This window comes from Mauremys mutica, chromosome 15 (assembly GCF_020497125.1).
Source record: "Mauremys mutica isolate MM-2020 ecotype Southern chromosome 15, ASM2049712v1, whole genome shotgun sequence".
Classification (NCBI taxonomy): Eukaryota; Metazoa; Chordata; order Testudines; family Geoemydidae; genus Mauremys; species Mauremys mutica.
Window position 1 is genome coordinate 6,144,172 of NC_059086.1, and position 20,538 is coordinate 6,164,709.

Consider the following 20,538-nt stretch of genomic DNA (forward strand, 5'->3'; position numbering starts at 1 on the left):
TGGAGCCTCACACCCGGCTAGATTGCATGAATGCTCCCAGAGCCCCTCATGAATCACACAGAGACAGGCACCAGCCAAATCCCCCCAGCCTTGTACCTCAGGAATATACTGTCTTGCACTGCTCCATGACGAGCAGTGCAAATTTATTAATTGGTTCACCACGTCACCCATGGAAAATGGATATACACCAGCCTTTCTAAACCTGAGCAGATTTACCAAACACTTCAGGCAAACTCACTGGTAAAGAGAAACAGTAAAAGAAATTTAATGACTGCAAAAGATAGATTTTAAGTGATTCTAAGTGATAGGCAAAAAGTCAGAGTTAGTTACCAAAGGAAAATAAAAAATAAGCATGCAATCTAAACTCTCAACCATATTAGACTGCGTAACATCTAGAGTAAGCAGGTTTTCTTACCCTACTGGATATTTTAGTTCACAGTACACAGATTTTACCCTTGAAACCTGGGCCAGTCCCCTCTGTTGGAGTCTTCAGTTTTCTGAGTGTCCTTCTTGCTTGCCACGTAGGTTGGGGAAGGAGAAAGGCCAAGTATAGGGCCACTGTTCTGTTTTATACCCTTAGTCCATGTGCTTGCAGCACTAAAGTCCAGGCCTGTCTGGTGGGCGTTGCTGAGTCACAAGGTGAAGCAAGACCCCGGTGTGTCTCCTGTGAGTGAGTCGTTGAATTGTAACTCCTCTGCTGGACAATGGCTGGTGATGTCTGCTCAGCACCCACCCGGGCGCTGGTTACCTCTTCTCTTCTCCTAGTATCTGGGCACTTCTCAACCCCAGAGCATATTTTAGTGACAACCATATAACACAATTCTCATAACTTCATATGCATTCATGATGTGTATATATATTTAGATGGAACAGTGGGTTGCAGCAGATCCCAACCGTTCACATACAAAGCATGCTTTGTTTGCAATATCACAACCATAGAGAATGAAGAATATGAGGGTCACAGGGCGCTTCCCCTGGGGTGTAGAGTGACACACCTCCCCGCCTTAGTTTACTGCAAGAGGTTAGCCAGTGACTAACTCGGAGGCAGTTTGTTTTATAGTTCCTTTGGCATCAGGCCATGAGGTGGTCTGCCTGAGTTTCCCCCTAACACAGCAAACCAGGTTTGTTATGGCTTCTCTGCTGCGGAGAGCTTTCAGCCTGTTGACAGGTGTTAACTGAGAAGCAGCATTATCATAAGGTTTCTTAGGATTACAGGTGCTCCCCGTTACCGTTTCTAGCATGTCCCAAGGCTCTTCCCAAAAATTGCGTATAACGTATCTTAGCACAAGATTTAACATCAGTATCAGCATTATGCTCCAAAGACTTAACGTTAATACCCAATTTGTGTCACAGATGGGCATTTACAAGTATCTTTATGATATCGCACCCTCTGTTCAGACAGTCTGGTTTGAGGTAGGTTTGTCCATCATCCACTGTGTCATTTGACTCCCTCCCATGTAATCAGTCACTGGCTTCTCTTTCCCTCCAGCATTCCCTTCCGTGTGGGCTCTTAGTTTACTCCTGTTACTGGGATTTTGTACCTCAGGTTCTGGCAAGACAGGGGTCAAGGGGGATCCTGCATATTGGCTGGGCCTTTGGGGAGCTGTCTCCCACCTCCAGAACTGTACATATGCAAAAAGTCCAGCTTCCTTTTTGGGGTTACCCTGTGTTTCCACCTCCCAGCACTGAGTCCTTCCCTGTCCCCTTGAGGGCTGTGATCTGTGCTCCCTGGGCTATATGTGTTTACACTTTGATCAGATGTACCTTTTCCCAGCAGTTTTTCCACAGCTGATATCTGTGTCTCACCAGCCTCGGGGACACCCCCCCCCCCCCCGTCAGTCAGGTCATTTGCATTCTCACAAACCACCACCTGGCAATTTTCTGGTCTCAACTCCTCTGCTATCATAGAATCATGGAACTGGAGGTCATCTAGTTCAGTCCCCTGCACTCAAGGCAGGACTAAGTATTATCTAGACCAGTGTTACCCAAACTTGGGACGCCGCTTGTGTAGGGAAAACCCCTGGCAGGCCAGGCCGGTTTGTTTACCTGCCGCGTCCGCAAGTCCAGCCAATTGCGGCTCCCACCGGCCGCGGTTCGCTGCTCCAGGCCAATGGGAGCTGCTGGAAGCGGTGGCCAGTATGTCCCTCAGCCTGCGCTGCTTCCAGCAGCTCCCATTGGCCTGGAGCAGCGAACCGCGGCCGGTGGGAGCCGCAATTGACTGGACTTGCGGACGCGGCAGGTAAACAAACCGGCCTGGCCCGCCAGGGGTTTTCCCTACACAAGCGGCATCCCAAGTTTGGGTAACACTGGTCTAGATAATACTTAGTCCTGCCTTGAGTGCAGGGGACTGAACTAGATGACCTCCATTTCCATGATTCTATGATAGCAGAGGAGTTGAGACCAGAAAATTGCCAGGTGGTGGTTTGTGAGAATGCAAATGACCCGACTGACGGAGGGGTGGGGGGGTTGTCCCCCAGGCTGGTGAGACACAGATATCAGCTGTGGAAAAACTGCTGGGAAAAGGTACATCTGATCAAAGTGTAAACACACGTAGCCCAGGGAGCACAGATCACAGCCCTCAAGGGGGCAGGGAAGGACTCAGTGCTGGGAGGTGGAAACACAGGGTAACCCCAAAAAGGAAGCTGGACTTTTTGCATATGTACAGTTCTGGAGTTGGGAGACAGCTCCCCAAAGACCCAGCCAATATGCAGGACCCCCCTTGACCCCTATCTTGCCAGAACCTGAGGTACAAAATCCCAGTAACAGGATTAAACTAAGAGCCCACATGGAAGGGAATGCTGGAGGGAAAGAGAAGCCAGTGACTGATTACATGGGAGGGAGTCAAATGACACAGTGGATGATGGACAAACCTACCTCAAACCAGACTGTCTGAACAGAGGGTGCGATATCATAAAGATACTTGTAAATGCCCATCTGTGACACAAATTGGGTATTAACTGGAAGTGGTGGCCAGTATGTCCCTCAGCCTGCGCTGCTTCCAGCAGCTCCCATTGGCCTGGAGCAGCGAACCGCGGCCAGTGGGAGTCGCGATTGGCCGGACCTGTGGACACAGCAGGTAAACAAACCGGCTCGGCCCGCCAGGGGCTTTCCCTACACAAGCGGCGTCCCAAGTTTGGGAAACATTGATCTAAACCATCCCTGACAGGTATTTGTCCAACCTGCTCTTAAAAATCCCTAACGATGGAGATTCCACAACCTCCCTCGGCAATTTATTCCAGTGCTCAATCACCCCAACAGTTAAGACGTTTTTCCTAATGTCCAACCTAAACCGCCCTTGCGGCAATTTAAGCCCGTTGCTTCTTGTCCTACCCTCAGAGGTTCAGAAGAACAATTTTTTCCCTCCTCCTTGTAACAACCTTTTATGTACTTGAAAACTATCATGTCCCCTCTCAGACTTCTCTTCTACAGACTAAACACGCCCATTTTTTTCAATCTTCCCTCATAGGTCATATTTTCTAGACCTTTAATCATTTTTGTTGCTCTTCTCTGGACTTTCTCCATTATGTCCTCATCTTTCCTGAAATGTGGTGCCCAGAACTGGACACAATACTCCAGTTGAGGCCTAATCAGCATGGAGTAGTGCAGAAGAATTACTTCTCGTGTCTTGCTTACAACACTCCTGCTAATACAGCCCAGAATGATGTTTGCTTTTTTTGCAACAGAATTACACTGTTGACTCATATTTAGCTTGTGATCCACTATGACCCCACAGTACTCCTTCCTAGGCAGTCATTTCCCATTTTGTATGTGTGCAACTGATTGTTCCTTCTTAAGTGGAGCACTTTGCATTTGTCCTCAATGAATTTCATCCTATTTACTTCAGACCATTTCTCCAGTTTGTCCAGATCATTTTGAATTTTAATCATATCCACCAAAGCACTTGCAACCCCTCCCAGCTTGGTATCATCCACAAACTTTATAAGTGTACTCTCTATACCATTATCTAAATCATTTATGAAGATATTGAATAGAACCAGACCCAGAACCGATCCCTGTGGGACCCCACTCGTTATGCCCTTCCAGCATGACTGTGAACCACTGATAACTACTCTCTGGGAATGATTTTCCAACCAGTTATGCACCCACCTTATAGTAGCTCCATCTAGGTTGCATTTCCCTAGTTTGTTTATGAGACGGCCATGTGAGACAGTATCAAAATTAAAGTCAAGGTATACCACATCTACCACTTCCCCCCTATCCACAAGGCTTGTTACCCTGTCAAAGTAAGCTATCAGGTTACCCTGTCAAAGTAAGCTGTCCTTTGACAAATCCATGCTGTCTGTTATTTATCACCTTATTATCTTCAAGGTGTTTGAAAATTGATTGCTTAATTATTTGTTCCATTATCTTTCCAGGTACAGAAGTTAAGCTGACTGGTCAGTAATTCCCCGGGTTGTCCTTATTTCCCTTTTTATAGATGGGCACTAGATTTGCCTTTTCCAGTCTTCTGGAATCTCTCCCGTCTTCCGTGACTTTTCAAAGATAATCGCGAATGGCTCAGATATCTCCTCAGTCAGCTCCTTGAGTATTCTGGGATGCATTTCATCAGGCCCTGGTGATTTGAAGACATCTAACTTGTCTAAGTAATTTTTTACTTGTTCTTTCCCTATTTTAGCCTCTGATCCTACCTCATTTTCACCAGCATTCACTATGTTAGACGTCCAATCGCCACCGACCTTCTTGGTGAAAACCGAAACAAATAAGTCATTAAGCATCTCTGCCATTTCCACATTTTCTGCTATTGTCTTCCCCCCTCATTGAGTAACGGGCCTACCCTGTCCTTGGTCTTCCTCTTGCTTCTAATGTATTTGTAGAGTGTTTTCTTGTTTCCTTGTATGTCTCTAGCTAGTTTGATCTCGTTTTGTGCCTTCGCTTTTCTAATTTTGTCCCTACATACTCGTGTTATTTGTTTATATTCATCCTTTGTAATTTGATCAAGTTTCCACTTTTTGTGGGACTCTTTTTTGAGTTTCAGATCATTGAAGATCTCCTGGTTAAGCCAATGTGGTCTCTTGCCAGACTTCCCGTCTTTCCTACGCTGTGGGATAGTTTGCTCTTGTGCCCTTAATAATGTCTCCTTGAAAAACTGCCAACTGTCTTCAGTTGTTTTTCCCCTTAGATTTGATTCCCAGGGGATTTTACCTATAGACTCTCTGAGTTTACTGAAGTCGGCCTTCTTGAAATCCATTGTCTTTATTGTGCTGTTCTCCCTCCTACCATTCCTTAGAATCATGAACTCCACCATTTCATGATCACTTTCACCTAAACTTGCCTTCCACTTTCAAATTCTCAACTAGTTCCTCCCTATTTGTCAAAATCAAGTCTAGAGCAGCCTCTCCCCTAGTAGCTTTCTCCACCTTCTGAAATAAAAAGTTGTCTCCAATACATTCCATGAACTTGTGGGATAATCTGTGCCCTGCTGTGTTATTTTCCCAACTGATATCTGAGTAGGAGGTTGGTTACACAATTCCCTCTCAAAACCTTGGTCACAGGCTGAGTGCCTGGGTGCACAGATGCTGACTGACCCGTTTGGTCCTGGGTCTCTTCTCCCAAGTGACCAATGAGACGACATTCCTGTTCTCCCACTATTCCTTCCCCAGTTTCCTCCTGAGGGCTCCCCTCTAAAACACATCTCTGTGCTCCGTAGGAGGGGTGTCTGTCTGTCCCTTCTTCATCTCCAGAATTCTGCCAGCTAACAACTGGGACAGTTTCCTTAATCACCGACAACACCTCTCCTGCCCCTGATCCTGAGGGTGTGTTGCCTTTTTTTGGAAAGGAGCTAATCTCAGCCCCTCCCATACTTGGAAGCACCCTGCCCACGAAAGCTTATGCTGAAATAAATTTGTTAGTCTCTAAGGTGCCACAAATACTCCTGTTCTTTTTGCTTCCCTGTGTTATAGTATCCCAGGAATCCTCACCCACCCCTGTGGTTTCTGAGATTCCATCACCGTTCCCTGGGCTCTCCTCTGGGACCAGGGCCGGCTCCAGACCCCAGCGCGCCAAGCGCGCGCTTGGGGCAGCATCCCATGGGAGGGCAGCAGGCGGCTCCGGTGGACCGCCCGCAGGAGTTCCTGCGGAAGGTCCGCTGGTCCCGCGGCTCCGGTGGACCTCCCGCAGATGTGCCTGTGGAGGGTCCGCTGGTCCCACGGCTCCGGTGGATCATCCGCAGGCACGCCTGCGGGAGGTCCACCGGAGCCGCGGGACCGGCGACCGCCAGAGCGCCCCCCCGCGGAGTGCTGCCCTACTTGGGGCAGCGCAAATCCTAGAGCCGCCCCTGTCTGGGACACATCTCCCTATGGTCCCTAGAGTGGGGTCTGTCTCTAGTTCATCTGCAAATTGCTGGCAGCTAACAACTGGAGAATTCTCTCCTTGGCAGGCACTACACCCGCATCCCTTTCTGAGATGGTGTTGCCTCCAACTGCAGTGCAGGAGTTGGTCTCAACCACCCTCCCACCTGGAAGCATGTGGCTTCACCCAGAGGTAGAAGAATCAAGGAGACTCTCTCCCATTCTCTCTCATCAGTTCCCGAGACCTCACCCTTTTCCTCAGGGGTCCCAGCATAAAACTCCTTCTTGTTGGGGGCAAATACCTTAACCTGAGCTACACGGAAAAAATCATTATCGTGAAGCAGATCAACTAGAAGGTGTTCTATTACCCCCGCAGTCAAAACACTTTCCAAATCTTCCCACCCCACATGGATTTTAGCTAGTGATAGGAGGAATCTGGTTTCCCCCACCCAAATGATCTCTGCCATTTGGCCAGGTAAATAGTAGACTTTGGGACCACACTCTGCTTAACCATAGACTCATAGACTTTAAGGTCAGAAGGGACCATTATGATCATCTAGTCTGACCTCCTGCACAACGCAGGCCACAGAATCTCACCCACCCACTTCTATAACAAACCCCTAGCCTATGTCTGAGTTATTGAAGTCCTCAAATTGTGGTTTGAAGACCTCAAGCCGCAGCAAATGACCCAGGCCCCACGCTGCAGAGGAAGGCGAAAAACCTCCAGGGCCTCTGCCAATCTGTCCTGGAGGAAAATTCCTTCCCGACCCCAAATCTGGCCATCAGCTAAACCCTGAGCATGTGGGCAAGACTCACCAGCCAGCATCCAGGAAGGAATTAACCAGAGAGATCTGGGCCCCTGTATCCATCTGCCCCGAGTATTCCCTGCGATTAATTCGGACAACCGTAACATGCTCCATGTCTGGTTCTGAAGTGGCTAATCTCACAAAACCAATCTGATAGGTTTTGGTCATCTGGGAGGTTTCTGTGTTGAGGACAGCAGAACTAACATGAGCTCTTGGTTGCCTGTTTCCTCCCAGATTTTACAGGTTTCCATCAGCTTTACATCCGCCTTACATATGCCTAGGAAACGCTCTTGAGCAACAAGATCAAACATTCCCTCAAAGCTTGTAACACCTTTTCCCCTCAGCCACTTTCCCATCAAATCTTTCATTTTGTTCACACGTTCCCCGTTACTCATGCCAGTATTCCTCTTAAGATTCCTAAGTGTAACTCTAGACGGTTGAGGGGTAATCGGAAACCTTTGTAAAACAGGGGTTTTGCACTTATAATAGTCTGAAACAGGGGTTCTCAAACTCCATTGCACCGGGACCCCCCTCTGATAACAAAAATTACTTCACGACCCCACTGCCCTGGGTGCAGGGGGGGAAAGCCCGAGCCGCACCGCTCTGGGAAGGATGGGGCTCCGGTCTGGTGCCCAGCTAGCAAGTGTGAAAATTTGGGACAGGGGTAGGGCGTAATAGGCACCTACATAAGAAAAGGCCCCCAGTATTGGGACCGTCCCTAGAAAATCAGGACATCTGGTCACCCTAGGCTCAGGCCTGGGCAGGGGATGTGGGTGGGGATGTGGGGTCTTGGAGGGAGTTAGTGTGTGGAAGGGGATTCTGACCAGGGCAGAGGGTTCAGGGTGCAGGTGGCTCTTACGTCAGGCGGTTCCTGATTGGCAGCACAGTGGGGCTAAGGAAGGCTCCCTGCCTGCTTTGGCTCCACGCTGCTCCCGGAAGCGGACAGCACGTCCGGCTCCTAGATGGCAGCACAGTCAGGTGGCTCTGCGCAGTGCACACCGCCCACACCCCACCCACGCAGCTTCCATTGGCCGCGGTTCCTGGCCAATGGGAGCTGCGGAGGTGATGCGGAACTTCCCTGGCCACCCCTCTGCTTAGGAGCTGCAGAAAAATGCCAGCAGCTTTTGGGAGCTGCATGGAGCCAGGGCAGGCAGGGAGCCTGTCTTAGCCCCACTTCACCACCAACAGGACTTTTAATGGCCTGATCAACGGTGCTGACAGGAGCCTCCAAGGTCCCTTTTCGACCAGTAGGGTTGAAAACCGGACGCTGGCCTGGCAACCCTACTCGTTCCCCTGTTCGGTCCTGCTGCGTTTGGCGGCAAACAGAAGTCCTGTTTAATGGTTAACCCTGGAGGCACAGCATGGACAGATGTGGGCCAAGGACATGGAGAGATAAGGGAGCAGACGGTGGCAGCGGTGGGATCACTGTGGGGAGCCGCCCCTGCGATAACATGTCGCTGCCCCGGTTAACTCTTCACTTCCCTGCGCTGAAAGGGCTGAGAGCGGGGAGAAACGGGCGCCTGGCTGGATTGGGGCCTAGCAGTCAGGGGGGATCCAGCTCTAGCCAGACGGGCACTAGAGCCAGGCTGGGCTGTTAAATGCATCAGGCGGGTTAGCAGATGGCCGCCACATGCACCAGCTTAGCGGCTGTCACCAAAGGCTCCTGCCCTGCAATGGGCTATCGCCCCCTGGTGGAGCCAGGGGGGAACTGCATCCCCATGCTCATTCCCTCCTGGGGAGAGGCCGGCCCAGATCCCAGTGCGCTCAGCTCACCGGGGTAAAACTCGCCCCGCCGTACCATGGCAAAAGCCAGCACAAGAGCCTCACGCTGCTTAGATCCCATTTAAACCAGACATGCCAGAAAGTCCCATTCGAGCCGTCTGGTGCCGGGCTGCATTTCCCCCCAGAGGCTGGTTATCCCAGCAAAGGTCTGAGCCCCCCAGCACACAGCCCTGTGCCCAGCGACCGGGGACTCAGCCAACCATTCTGCCGGGGGCCGTGTCACCAATTCTTATGGGTCTCCTGGCGCTGTTATTGGGGGCAGGGGTGTTGAAAAGCCCCAGTTCCCGGATTCCTGGGAGGGCCTGAGTCGCCCCTTTTTTAAAGAAGGAAGTTGAGCAGCTCGTCAAAGTCCGGGGCCCTGGAGACCTTCCAGTTGGAAGTAGAGATTGATGGAGTCCGGGATTTTCTTTGATGCAGCCTTGTTTTCTGACCAAGAATGTACACAGGCCTCTTTAGCCAACACCAGACCCAACATTGCTCTCTTCAGCTTTCTACACACACACACACACACACACTCTCTCTCTCTCACCCCCACCGACCTCAATGGGGGTTTAACCCAGCCCATAACAAGGAAGCACCCAGCTCATAAGAGAAGATTCTAGCCTTGGGGGGTGCAGAGGAAACGGGAGGTCCCCGAAAGCTCAGACAACTTGGCAAATTTTGTTGTTGCTTTTCTGAGGATTTTGGGGTGCAGCTCCAGAGTGGGGATGCCTGTGCCAGGCTGTGCTCTGCCTCGCCCTGCCGGAGCTGGATTCGCCGTGTGGCGCTGACGGGTGGAAATGATCGTGGGTGGAGCTGGCGGCTCTGGCTCTGGCTCTGGCTCTGGCTCTGGCTCTGGCTCTGGCTCTGGCTCTGGCTCTGGCTCTGGCGGGCACACAGGGAGCAGAGCTTCTGGGCAGGGGTTGCCTCAGTTTCATGGCTGCGTGCCCGCCACTGTGGCAGTCGGCTGCAGCAGAGACGGACTCAGGGCCTGTCTAGCCCAGCCATGGGAACTCTGCTGGCCCATCCAGCAGCCAGACCTCTGCCGGCGAGCCGGGGGAGCAGGAAACTGCGGGGATTCTAAAAACAGCCCAAAAGGGGCAGATCAGGGGATGGAGCAGAAAAATTTCCCCCGGAGCTCCCTCCATTCCCTGGGTGGGGGCTGGTATCCCACAATGCCCTGCTTAAATCTCCCACAAGGCAGTGCACTGGACGGCAATGGGGTGGCGACCCACAGTGCAGAGTGGCTTTGGCCAGCGAGGACACTCGGGCTCAGCAAAGACGGTCGAGTGCCCTGCGTGCCAGAGACATGGCAGTGCCAGTGCAGGGCAGCGATAGTCATTTCTCCGAGCCTTCCCTGCCCTGACTGTGTGACCCAGGGGTTCAGGCAACGGCAGGGGAGCCAGGACTCTTGGGTTATACTCCCAGCTCTGCCACTGATTTTTTTTAACTCCAATGTGCCTCAGTTTCCCCTCTGCCCAATGGACGCTAACGCTCCTGGCCTGGGCACAACGCTGTGGGCTCTGCGTGGCTGAGCCGAGCAATGCCTTAGGGCTGGTCTATGCAAGGGGTTACGCCAGCCTCGCTACAGCTGTATAATGACTGGGCTGGGGCGGTTTCCCCCTGTGGACCAGCCTTTCCCAGCACCCCGCAGGGACTAGGAGCACTCAATCGGCTTCTAAATCTGTTTCCAGGCGATGCTTGTGCAAAAGATCAGAGGTGCTGATCCCCATGTGGGTCTCCGTGCCATGAATTCAGGGGAGGGCCTTAGCTAACCTTTGACCTTGTCACCTCCAGCGGAGGTCAAAGGACAGCTTGGTCCCTGGCTCTCCTGCCTTGGTAGATCCCTCCCCTTCCCCCTGCAGCCAGAGCCGCTCAGGGGCTCTGCAGCCCTGGGGTCGTGCTGGCCTGTGGGGGCCACGGGGCCAGCCAGACACAGATCAAGACCCCCCTTCCCTTGGTCAGGCTAAGCCAAACGGATGGGTTGGGGGGGGGTGCTGGGTTACTTGCCTCCAGCCCCGGACACCCCTCCCTTCTCCCAGGGAGTGACCCCAGACTCCTTCTCTCCAGCCCCTTCTGGTGCCAGCCTCCTGCTTACATAGGCCCTCTAGCTGAGCCTGTTTCTAATCACTTCCCTGCCTCCTTCTCCAGGTGCTGCCTGTGCAGTAAATTGGGTCTAATTTAACCTCTCAGGGGCAGTGTGGGGAGCACACCCCATCACCCCTCCCAATCGCTAGATTCTGCAACAGAGCTGGGAATAGAACCCAGGAATCCTGGCTCCCAGAGCCTCCTGACCTAAGTAGTGAACCCCACTCCCCTCTCAGACCTGACGATAGAATCCAGGAGTCCCAGCTCCCTGTTCTCACCACTAGACCAACTCATTTCACAATGGCCATGGAACAGCTCTCACCAGGTGCTGACACTGGCCAACCTGCCCTTGGCTGGATCCTCCCAGCGACCTGGAGTTGACAGTCCAAGCTCCAGATCTGCCTCTGGGGGAATCTCCTGCCATGGAGTTAATGGAGCGATGCTGATTTCCACCAGCTCAGGAGATGGGCCTGACAAACCCTGTCGTGTTCCTGCCCCGGCTTCTTTTCTCTCTCCCTCCTACTTGTAACAACCTTTTATGTACTTGAAAACTGTTATCATGTCCCCTCTCAGTCTTCTCTTCTCCAGACTAAACAAACCCATTTTTTTCCAATCTTCTTTCATAGGTCACGTTTTCTAGACCTTTCATCATTTTTGTTGCTTTTCTCTGGATTTTCTCCAATTTGTCCACATCTTTCCTGAAATGTGGCAACCAGAACTGTACACAATACTCCAGATGAGGCTTTATCAGCACAGCGTAGAGCAGAAGAATGACTTCTCGTGACTTGCTTACGACACTCCTGTTAATACACCCCAGAATGATGTTTGCTATTTTTGCAATAGCGTTACGGTCTTGACTCATATTTAGCTTGTGATTCACTATGACCCCCAGATCCTTTTCCGTAGTGCTCCTTCCTAGGCATTTCCCATTTTGTACGTGTGCAACTGATTGTCCCTTCCTAAGTGGAGCACTTTGCATTTGTCCTTATTGAGACCATTTCTCCAGTTTGTCCAGATCATTTTGAATTATAATCCTAACCTCCAAAGCACTTGCAACTCCTCCCAGCTTGGTATCGTCCGCAAACTTTATAAGTGTACTCTCTGTCTAAATCTTTGATGAAGTTATTGAACAGAACTGGACCCAGAACTGATCCATGTGGGACTCTACTTGATATGCCCTTCCACCTTGACTGTGAACCACTGATAACTACTCTCTGGGAATGGTTTTCCAACCAATTCTGCACCCACCTTATAATAGCTCCATCTAGGTTCCATTTCCCTAGTTTGTTTATGAGACGGTCATGTGAGACAGTATCAAAATTAAAGTCAAGATATACCACATCTACCACTTCCCCCCTATCCACAAGGCTTGTTACCTTGTCAAAGAAAGCTATTAGGTTGGTTTGACACGATTTGTTCTTGACAAATCCATACTGACTGTTACTTTATTGTCTTCTAGGTGTTTGCAAATTGATTGATGGATTATTTGCTCCATTATCTTTCCGGGTACAGAAGTTAAGCTGACTGGTCAGTAATTCCCCGGGTTGTCCTTATTTCCCTTTTTATAGATGGGCACTAGATTTGCCCTTTTCCAGTCCTCTGGAATCTTTCCCGTCTTCCATGACTTTTCAAAGATAATCACTAATGGCTCAGATAGCAATTCAGTCAGCTCCTTGAGTATTCTGGGATGCATTTCATCAGGTCCTGGTGACTTGAAAACATCTAACTTGTCTAAGTAATTTTTGACTTGTTCTTTCCCTATTTTAGCCTCTGATCCTATCTCATTTTCACTGGCATTCACTGGGTTGGACGTCCAGTCACTGCTAACCTTTTTGGTGAAAACTGAAACAAAAAAAGTCATTAAGCACCTCTGCCATTTCCACATTTTCTGTTATTATTACCCCACCACCAACACCTCCCCATTGAGTAATGGGCCTACCCTGTCCTTGGTCTTCATCTTGCTTCTAATGTATCTGTAGAATATTTTCTTGTCACCCTTTATGTCTCTAGCTAGTTTAATCTTGTTTTGTGCCTTGGCTTTTCTAATCTTGTCCCTACGTGCTTCTGTTATTTGTTCATATTCTTCCTTTATAATTTGACCGAGTTTCCACTTTTTGTAGGTCTCTTTTTTGAGTTTTAGATCATTGAGGATCTCCTGGTTAAGCCAGGGTGGTCTCTTGCCATACAGTCTATCTTTCCTGTGCAGTGGGATAGTTTGCTCTTGTGCCCTTAATAATGTCTCCTTGAAAAACTGCCAACTGTCTTCAATTGTTGTTCCCCTTAGACTTGCTTCCCATGGGATCTTACCTACCCAACTCACTGAGTTTGCTAAATTCTGCCTTCTTGAAATTTGTTGTCTTTATTTTGCTGTTCTCCGTCCTACCATTCGTTAGAATCACGAACGCTACCATTTCACGATCACTTTCACCTAAACTTGCCTTCCACTTTCAAATTCTCAACCTGTTCCTATTTGTCAAACTCAAATCTAGAACCGCCTCTAGAACCTCTAGAATCAAATCTAGAACCGCCTCTCCCCTAGTAGCTTTCTCCACCTTCTGAAATAAAAAATTGTCTCCAAAACATTCCAAGCACTTGTTGGATAATCTGAGCCCTGCTGTGCTATTTTCCCAGCAGATGTCTGGGTAGTTGAAGTCCCCGATCACGACCAAGTCCTGGGCTTTGGACGATTTTGTTAGTTGTTTTAAAAAGAAAGAAAAGTTTCTCTTGGAAGTGCAGTGGTGCGAAGAGGGTGGCCTTCGCTGTTCCCACCTCTGTCCCCCTGCATCCCTGGGTGTGCTCATGCCAGGGGAGTTAGTTGCCTTTGAGAATTGGGCCCCAAAACTTGATCCTGTTGCAGGTGCAGGGGATGCTGCCTGGGCAAATAGGGACCAATGAAACGTAACCCTGCAGCCGAGCATGGCGAGTGGCTGAGGAGATCTAGGGGAGCTTGGGCAGAGGGCCCAGCACAGGGCAGTGTCACCAGACAAGGGGCCTTGCAGGCCAGGCTCGGAGGCGGGCACGAGTCCATCGGGGGACACTGCTCGGGTGTTCATCGAAGAAAGGTTTGGACACATGAAGCACCATGAAAAGGGGGGGTTGTGTGACCTTAGTAAGCAGCCGGTGGACAGGAAAACACTTTTGAACAATTCACCGGACACTGACACACGGGGAATGTTCAGACGTCAGTGATAAAGACCCTATGTCGAATTGGCCAACACCCATAACATTCAAAAACCAGTCTGAGAACACTTCAACCTCCCTGGTCACTCTATTACAGACCTAAAAGTTGAAATTCTTCAACAAAAAAACTTCAAAAACAGACTCCAACAAGAAACTGCAGAACTGGAATTAATTTGCAAAATGGACACCATTAAATTAGGCTTGAATAAAGACTGGGAGTGGCTGGGTCATTACACAAACTAAACTATTTCCTCATGCTAATTTCCCCTCTACTGTTACTCACACCTTCTTGTCAACTGTTTGAAATGGGCCTTCCTGATTATCACTACAAAAGGGTTTTTTTTCTTCTGCTAATAGCCCCACTTATTTGATTAGTCTCATTAGAGTTGGTATGGCAACACTCATTTTTTCATGTTCTATCTATCTGCCTACTGTAATTTCCACCGAATGCATCCGATGAAGTGGGCTGTAGCCCACGAAAGCTTATGCTCAAATAAATTTGTTAGTCTCTAAGGTGCCACAAGTACTCCTGTTCTTTTTGCTGATACCGACTAACATGGCTACCCCTCTGAAACCTCTCCCCTCCCAGTTCTCCAATTCATGCATGATGCAGAGCCGAAGGACGCTGATCCTGGCGTGTGGGGAGCTCTCAGGATTCTGCTCACACGGCTGGTCACAGTTGCGTGTGGTGGGCGCAGCTTTTCGAAACTCAGGCTCATTACGACATGTCTTGGATGGATGATGGCTGAAAAGAGACTGGCATCACGGGCTATTTTATTGCTGGAAAATGCCTTTGGCCAGTCTTTGGATCTCTCGGCTGCTGAGTGTCTGTTTGCGAGGGCAGAGGCGAGAAAAGCGCCCTTGGGAACTGAACGACGAGGGTTTCCCTTCTAACGCTCCCACCTGCAGTAACACTATTTAATACTGGCCCGCCCAAGGCTGCGGCACAAATCAATTTCTTCATGTTAGTACATTTCAGTTATTCTTAATATAAAAACAGTTTCTATCAGCTTAGATAAAAATGAAGCCAAAGACACTGCTCACCTGGGGCACCGTTTAGTCTAGGGCCGGCCTTGCCCATAGAGTGAGGCCCTTGTTTCCCTTAAACTTTTCTATTTTTTCCCTTATTTGTCTTACAGTTGGACTGAGAGGCAGCACAGTCTAGTGGGCAGAGCACTGGACTGCAGCCATGGGGTGTGTTCCCTGCTCTGCCACTGACTGGCCTGGGAGCTTGGAAAAGTCCCTTTTCCCCACCCATTCCCCTCCCACTCTTGGTCTAGTTAGACCATGAGCTCTTTAGGGCAGGGACTGTCTGTCTCTGTGTGTACAGCACCTAGCGTAGTGGGGCCTCTTAGTGCCACTCTGACAGACCATACTCTCACCCTCTGAGCTTTCCCAGCCCAGCCCAGCTCAGCAGCGGGGGGTGGTTATGGTTTAACAGGCGATGAAATAATTCACGGTGCTTCAACTTTTCATGTGCTAGAAGCTGGTTTATTGTCACTGCTCAGAAGCTCCCAAGCAAAGCAAGCACTAAGCCGCAGGGGCGCTGGGTTAGAGGCAAATTGCACTTGAATTAAAAACTCCTTTGTGGGACTCTGCGAACCACCCGACGGGTCCTTCCAGGTGGGGGGTGGAGGTGCTGCATGAGGAGGCAGAAGCCGCAGGTGGGGTCAGCGATAGGCACAGGGGCTGCCCCGAGGCTGCAGGGACTCAGGCTTGGAACCTGGCCCACCGGCTGATGACCCCGTAGAGGGCGTTCCCGGGGCAGCTGGTCGGGCCCACGTTGCGATGCCCCTTCAGGGTGTAGCTGCTGCTTAGGGAGCCCCTGTTGATGGCGCATCGGATCAGGCTCTGGGCGGCGAACCGGGCAGCAGCGCTGGGGACTCCATCTGCAGGACACAGCAGCCTCCTGTTAATCTCACCCTGCACCTGGCCCCTCTCTGCAGCTCAGGGGACACGACTGTGGTCTGAATAAATACCCCCCCTCTGCCCACGCTCTCGATTGGCCACGTCAGTGTCACTCCCTCCCTCCCCATTTTATTGGGTAACGCAACCTCCCGCCTGCTGCATTTCCTGGCCCCGTGACCCAGCCTGGTGCCCCTCGCACGGGGAGCTCGACCATGGCAGAGCCCAGCGGGATGGCGCTGAAGCCAGCTGGGTTATCCCAGGGGCAGATCTCTCGCTGAATCCCAACCCCCGCCCCCAAGCTCTCAGCTGGGAGGGGGCGCCCCTGTGAGTGCCCAGCTCAGGTGCTCTCTGCCCGGTGAGGCCAGGGCCGTGCTACAGCGCGAGCTGGGCCCAGGCAAACCAAATGCATTTTATCCAGCCCCACAGACAGTTACAGCTCGAGGGCCCCAGGCCCCACCTCCAGCCGCTGGGCTGCACCCTGGAGAACCAGGCTCTGGGCAGGATTTAGGGGTCACAAGCCACACCCAAGCCCCCAGGGCAGCGCCGGGACATGCAGGGCTCATGGGATCCTGGGCGGGACAAATAGGGGAGTGTGTGGGGGCAGGGGCAGGGAGGGGATTTTCCCCCTGTGTCTGGCTGTGGGGAGATGGATGCTCGATCCTTTCCCCGGCTCTGGGGCCCATGCAAAAAGAGGGATGTGGAAAAATAGTCCAGGGCCAGAAAAGAGTCCCCAAAATGATCCCTGGGCTGGAGAAATTACTGACAGGGTGGGACAGGTGGAGCTCAGCCCATCCAGCTGATCACCCAGGGTGGGTGACTAGGGTGTTAGCCATGCAGAGAAAGGCAGAAGAGGAGCCAGGGGCAGGGAGCTGAAGCTGGGCACATTCCCATGGGAAATAAGGCCCAAATTTCGAACAGGGAGGGCGATTAGCCAGTGGAGCAAACACCCCTGGGCCACCAGCACCAGCCAGGGGATACAGTGATGGGCCCAGTGATGCCGTATACTAATGATGCCCCCGCCACTCGCTCTCCCCTCCCCAGGGCCGCCCAGAGGATTCAGGGGGCCTGCGGCAAAGCAATTTCGGGGGGCCCGTCCATAAAAAAAGTTGCAAAACTATAGAATATTATATTCTTGTGGGGGCCCCTGCAGGGTCGCCCCACTTCACCCCCCACCGGGCGGCCCTGTCTCTCCCTATACAGCCAAAGGTCACTACAGCTCCAGGGTCCTACAGGCGGCTCCCGCTCAGCTGCTTTCCCTGCCCTAGATCCTGTCTGGGTCGCTGCTTTCCAGGCTCCAGGCCGTAGCTCTGGCCTGTGTTCCCTGGGCCTGATCCCTGCCTTGTGCTTGGCTGGATTAAAACCCCACATTGTTTGCTTGCAGCCAGCCAGGTCGCTCTGCAGCAGTGACCCTTTGTCATTAGTTACCAATTGCTAGGTCACCAGAGATGGTCCCTGGCTGGGGCAGAATCCCCTGCCCCGGGCGTCAGGTCAGCAGGGGAGAGCAGCTGTGGGTGGGAGCCCTGCAGGAGGGATTCCCAGCTCCCCTCGCGGCCTGGCTGGGGAAATCCGTACAGATGGGACCCACGTACTAGAGAAGTTGCCCAGGAAGGCGAGTCCCAGTGACTTATCGTTCCAGCCGGAGGCGTGGGCCCCCCTGGTGTTCCAGCCTCTGCCCTCGTAGACTCTGCCGTCCTCGCCAATCAGGAAGCTGCAGGCAGAGCGCAGTGTGAGACCCGCACAGGCACGTCGGCCGCACCCTCCCCTCCCCATCGCTCCCAGCAGCTCCCCCCGGGTCGTTGCTGGCCCTGCCCGGCTTTGAACCTGGGACATCGGAGCTAGAAGCCCACTGAGGAAAGGGACTGGAATGGGGGGGGGTAACCTGTATTGCATTGTTTGGCCATTAGGTGGCGCTGTGTGTAACACTCCTTATGGAAGCAGCCCTGGGCCCCTCCGGGACACAGCTGGGGGGGGGGGGCGAGCGAGGGCTGTAGCTGACCCACATCTGGGGCAGGAGACCAGCGCAGGAAATTCCCAGCTGGGTTTCCATCCCCCGACAGCATAACCTGAAAACATTTCATGGAGCAAAATCTCCAGCCCAGTTTTCGTTCCAGGGCGTCAGGCCGGCCCCGGGGAAAGGCGTCGATAACGCCGGCATGGGGCAGTGTCACAGACGAGCAGGGCACAGGCCATGCGGTGTCTATTAGCCGAGCTCATGACATAACCCAGGGGCTCCCTGCGGCCCTCCATCCCCCCACCAGCTCCCTGACTGATCCCTTCCCATCCCCACTCTTCAGGGACTCCCTCAGGGGCGGCTCTAGCCATTTCGCCGCCCAAAGCACGGCGGCACGCTGCGGGGGGCGCTCTGCCGGTCGCTGGTCCCGCGGCTCCGGTGGACCTCCCGCAGGCGTGCCTGCGGATGCTCCACTGAAGCCACAGGACCAGCAGACCCTCCGCAGGCACGTCTGTGGGAGGTCCACCGGAGCTGTGTGCCGCCCTCCCGGCGACTGGCAGAGCGCCCCCCGCGGCATGCCGCCCCAAGCTCGCACTTGGCATGCTGGGGCCTGGAGTTGCCCCTGGACTCCCTCATGCCCCCAGTCTCCTCCTGCCAGGGGCTCTATGCACCCCAAATCTCCCACCCCCACAGCAGAGACTCTGGGTGCAGCCTCTCCAATTCCCCCTTTTCAGTCAAAAAATATTCAATATAAAAATCAAATCTCTTCTGTGGACAATTGCCCTCTACCCCTGAGTGAGGTCTCTGCTGCCCCCATGTGGGGACCCCCACCCCACCCTGCCCCGCTCACTTGTAGCCGATGTCGGACCAGCCCCTTGAACCCATGTGATAGTTCTGGATGCCCTTGACCTGCTGGCTGCAGGATTCCTGCGAGGTGCAGCGGTTCCCTGCCGTGTGGTGGATGACGACGTAGGACACCGGGGTCTTCAATGAGGTTCTGCTTTTTGGGGACCGGGCCCCCCACTGGGAGCGGGAGACGATGGAGGGGCAGCCTGTGCCATGCGGGGGAGGGGAGAAAGGGCTGGGTTAATGTGGGTGCCCCCCACCTGCCCCAGCCCACGCTGCAGGATCGGGCCCAGGGCTGGTGCTCTGAGTGGGTTGGGGCTGCGGCAATGGGGTGGGGGTGGGCGCCAGCAAAGGCCGTGCACGGCGCAGGGGGGACGCGCAGCCCCTGCGTTAAATGTGGCGGGGCTGGAGAGAGGCCTGGCCGGGAGCCTGCTCACCGTGCGGCAGCACCCGCCGCCGGCAGCAAAGGGGCGAACGGGGAGCCAGGCTAGGCTGGAGGGAGGCCAAGCAAGGGCTGGGCTGGAGATGGCAGGTGGGACTGGTGCTCTGAAGTCACCCTGGGCTGGGGAAGCTTCCGCCCATGTTCTGAGGCTCAGAACCCATCTGTCTTCTCTGCCACCTCTGGTCATTTGCCTCCCTCCAGCCTGTCTCCTCCGCTTTGCATCCTTTCCGCTCTGTCTCCATCTGGGAGGCCCCTGATCCTTATGGGCTCCCACTGCTGACCCCACCCCCCCGCCCCTCTGCCAGGTCCCTTCAGAGATGGGACGACCAGGATGGGGTCCAGCGCCCCAGAAACTGGAAGGTCAGAACATCTGACCCTGAGAAAAGGCTCAATGGGCACAATCAGCCTGTGGAACTCGCTGCCACGAGCAGGATCCAGCAATGGATCAGAGGTTTCTATGGAGAACGAGAACAGCCAGCGTCACAGTGTCTGGGACTGGATGGACTTCCGCCCAGGGCTTGGGGCAGCCACTCCATGGTGGGAGCAGAAAGGAAATTCCCCTGTGTCTGGGTTATTCCATCATGAGCCACTAAGGGGTGCCTGGCAGCTCCCTCTGGAGCACCTGGCACTGGCCGCTGCTGGAGCCGGGACACCAGGGTAGATGGGCCCTGCTCTGATCCAGGGGGCGATTTCTAGGCTGCAGGGACATTCCCAGCACAAATTCTCCTAACTTGGCCTTGGTGGGAGCTGGGGATCAGCTGGTGTTTCTGCTCCCCCAACACCCTTCCTCTGCCCCTGCTCTCCCCCTCCCCAGCCCCCTTTCACCTGCCCTCCCCACACAGCTCAGCTTGCTGCCCCTCTGCATGCTGGGAGCTGGCACTTTCTGGCTCTTGGTTGCCCCAGGGCAGTTCGGATGGAGCTGGGCTGGCAGGGGACACGGCCTGGGCGGGAGGTGTGCGACACTCTGGGCAGGGCCAGGGACCTTGTCCCTTGGGCTGATGAACACTAGGGGTCTGGGGAACGGATGGCAGGGGACAACTCCACCCTGTCTCACAGAGGGATGGACTGGACAGGGAGCCGAGGGGCGTCTCCGGGGCAGGGAGCGGGTTTGATGGGTGACTCCATCATTAATTTCCCAGACCTGGATTTCCCCCCATCCCAAGTTCTCAGCTGCATCAGGGATCCGAACTCACCGAGCGCCACGGCGCAGAGCGCTGAGAACCACACAACCCACGTCAGCAGCAGCAT

General features: G+C 53.1%; 1 protein-coding gene across 1 annotated transcript; it reads right to left on the reverse strand.

The window, feature by feature from the left end:
* Positions 1 to 15,853: 15,853 nt before the first annotated feature.
* On the reverse strand, positions 15,854 to 20,538 carry LOC123350440 (peptidoglycan-recognition protein SC2-like). The gene is made up of 4 exons (XM_044989048.1): positions 20,484 to 20,538; positions 18,853 to 19,054; positions 17,641 to 17,759; positions 15,854 to 16,032 (listed from the first exon to the last, which is right to left on the reverse strand). The coding sequence occupies exons 1-4, from the start codon at positions 20,536 to 20,538 to the stop codon at positions 15,854 to 15,856; spliced, it is 555 nt and encodes a 184-aa protein (XP_044844983.1).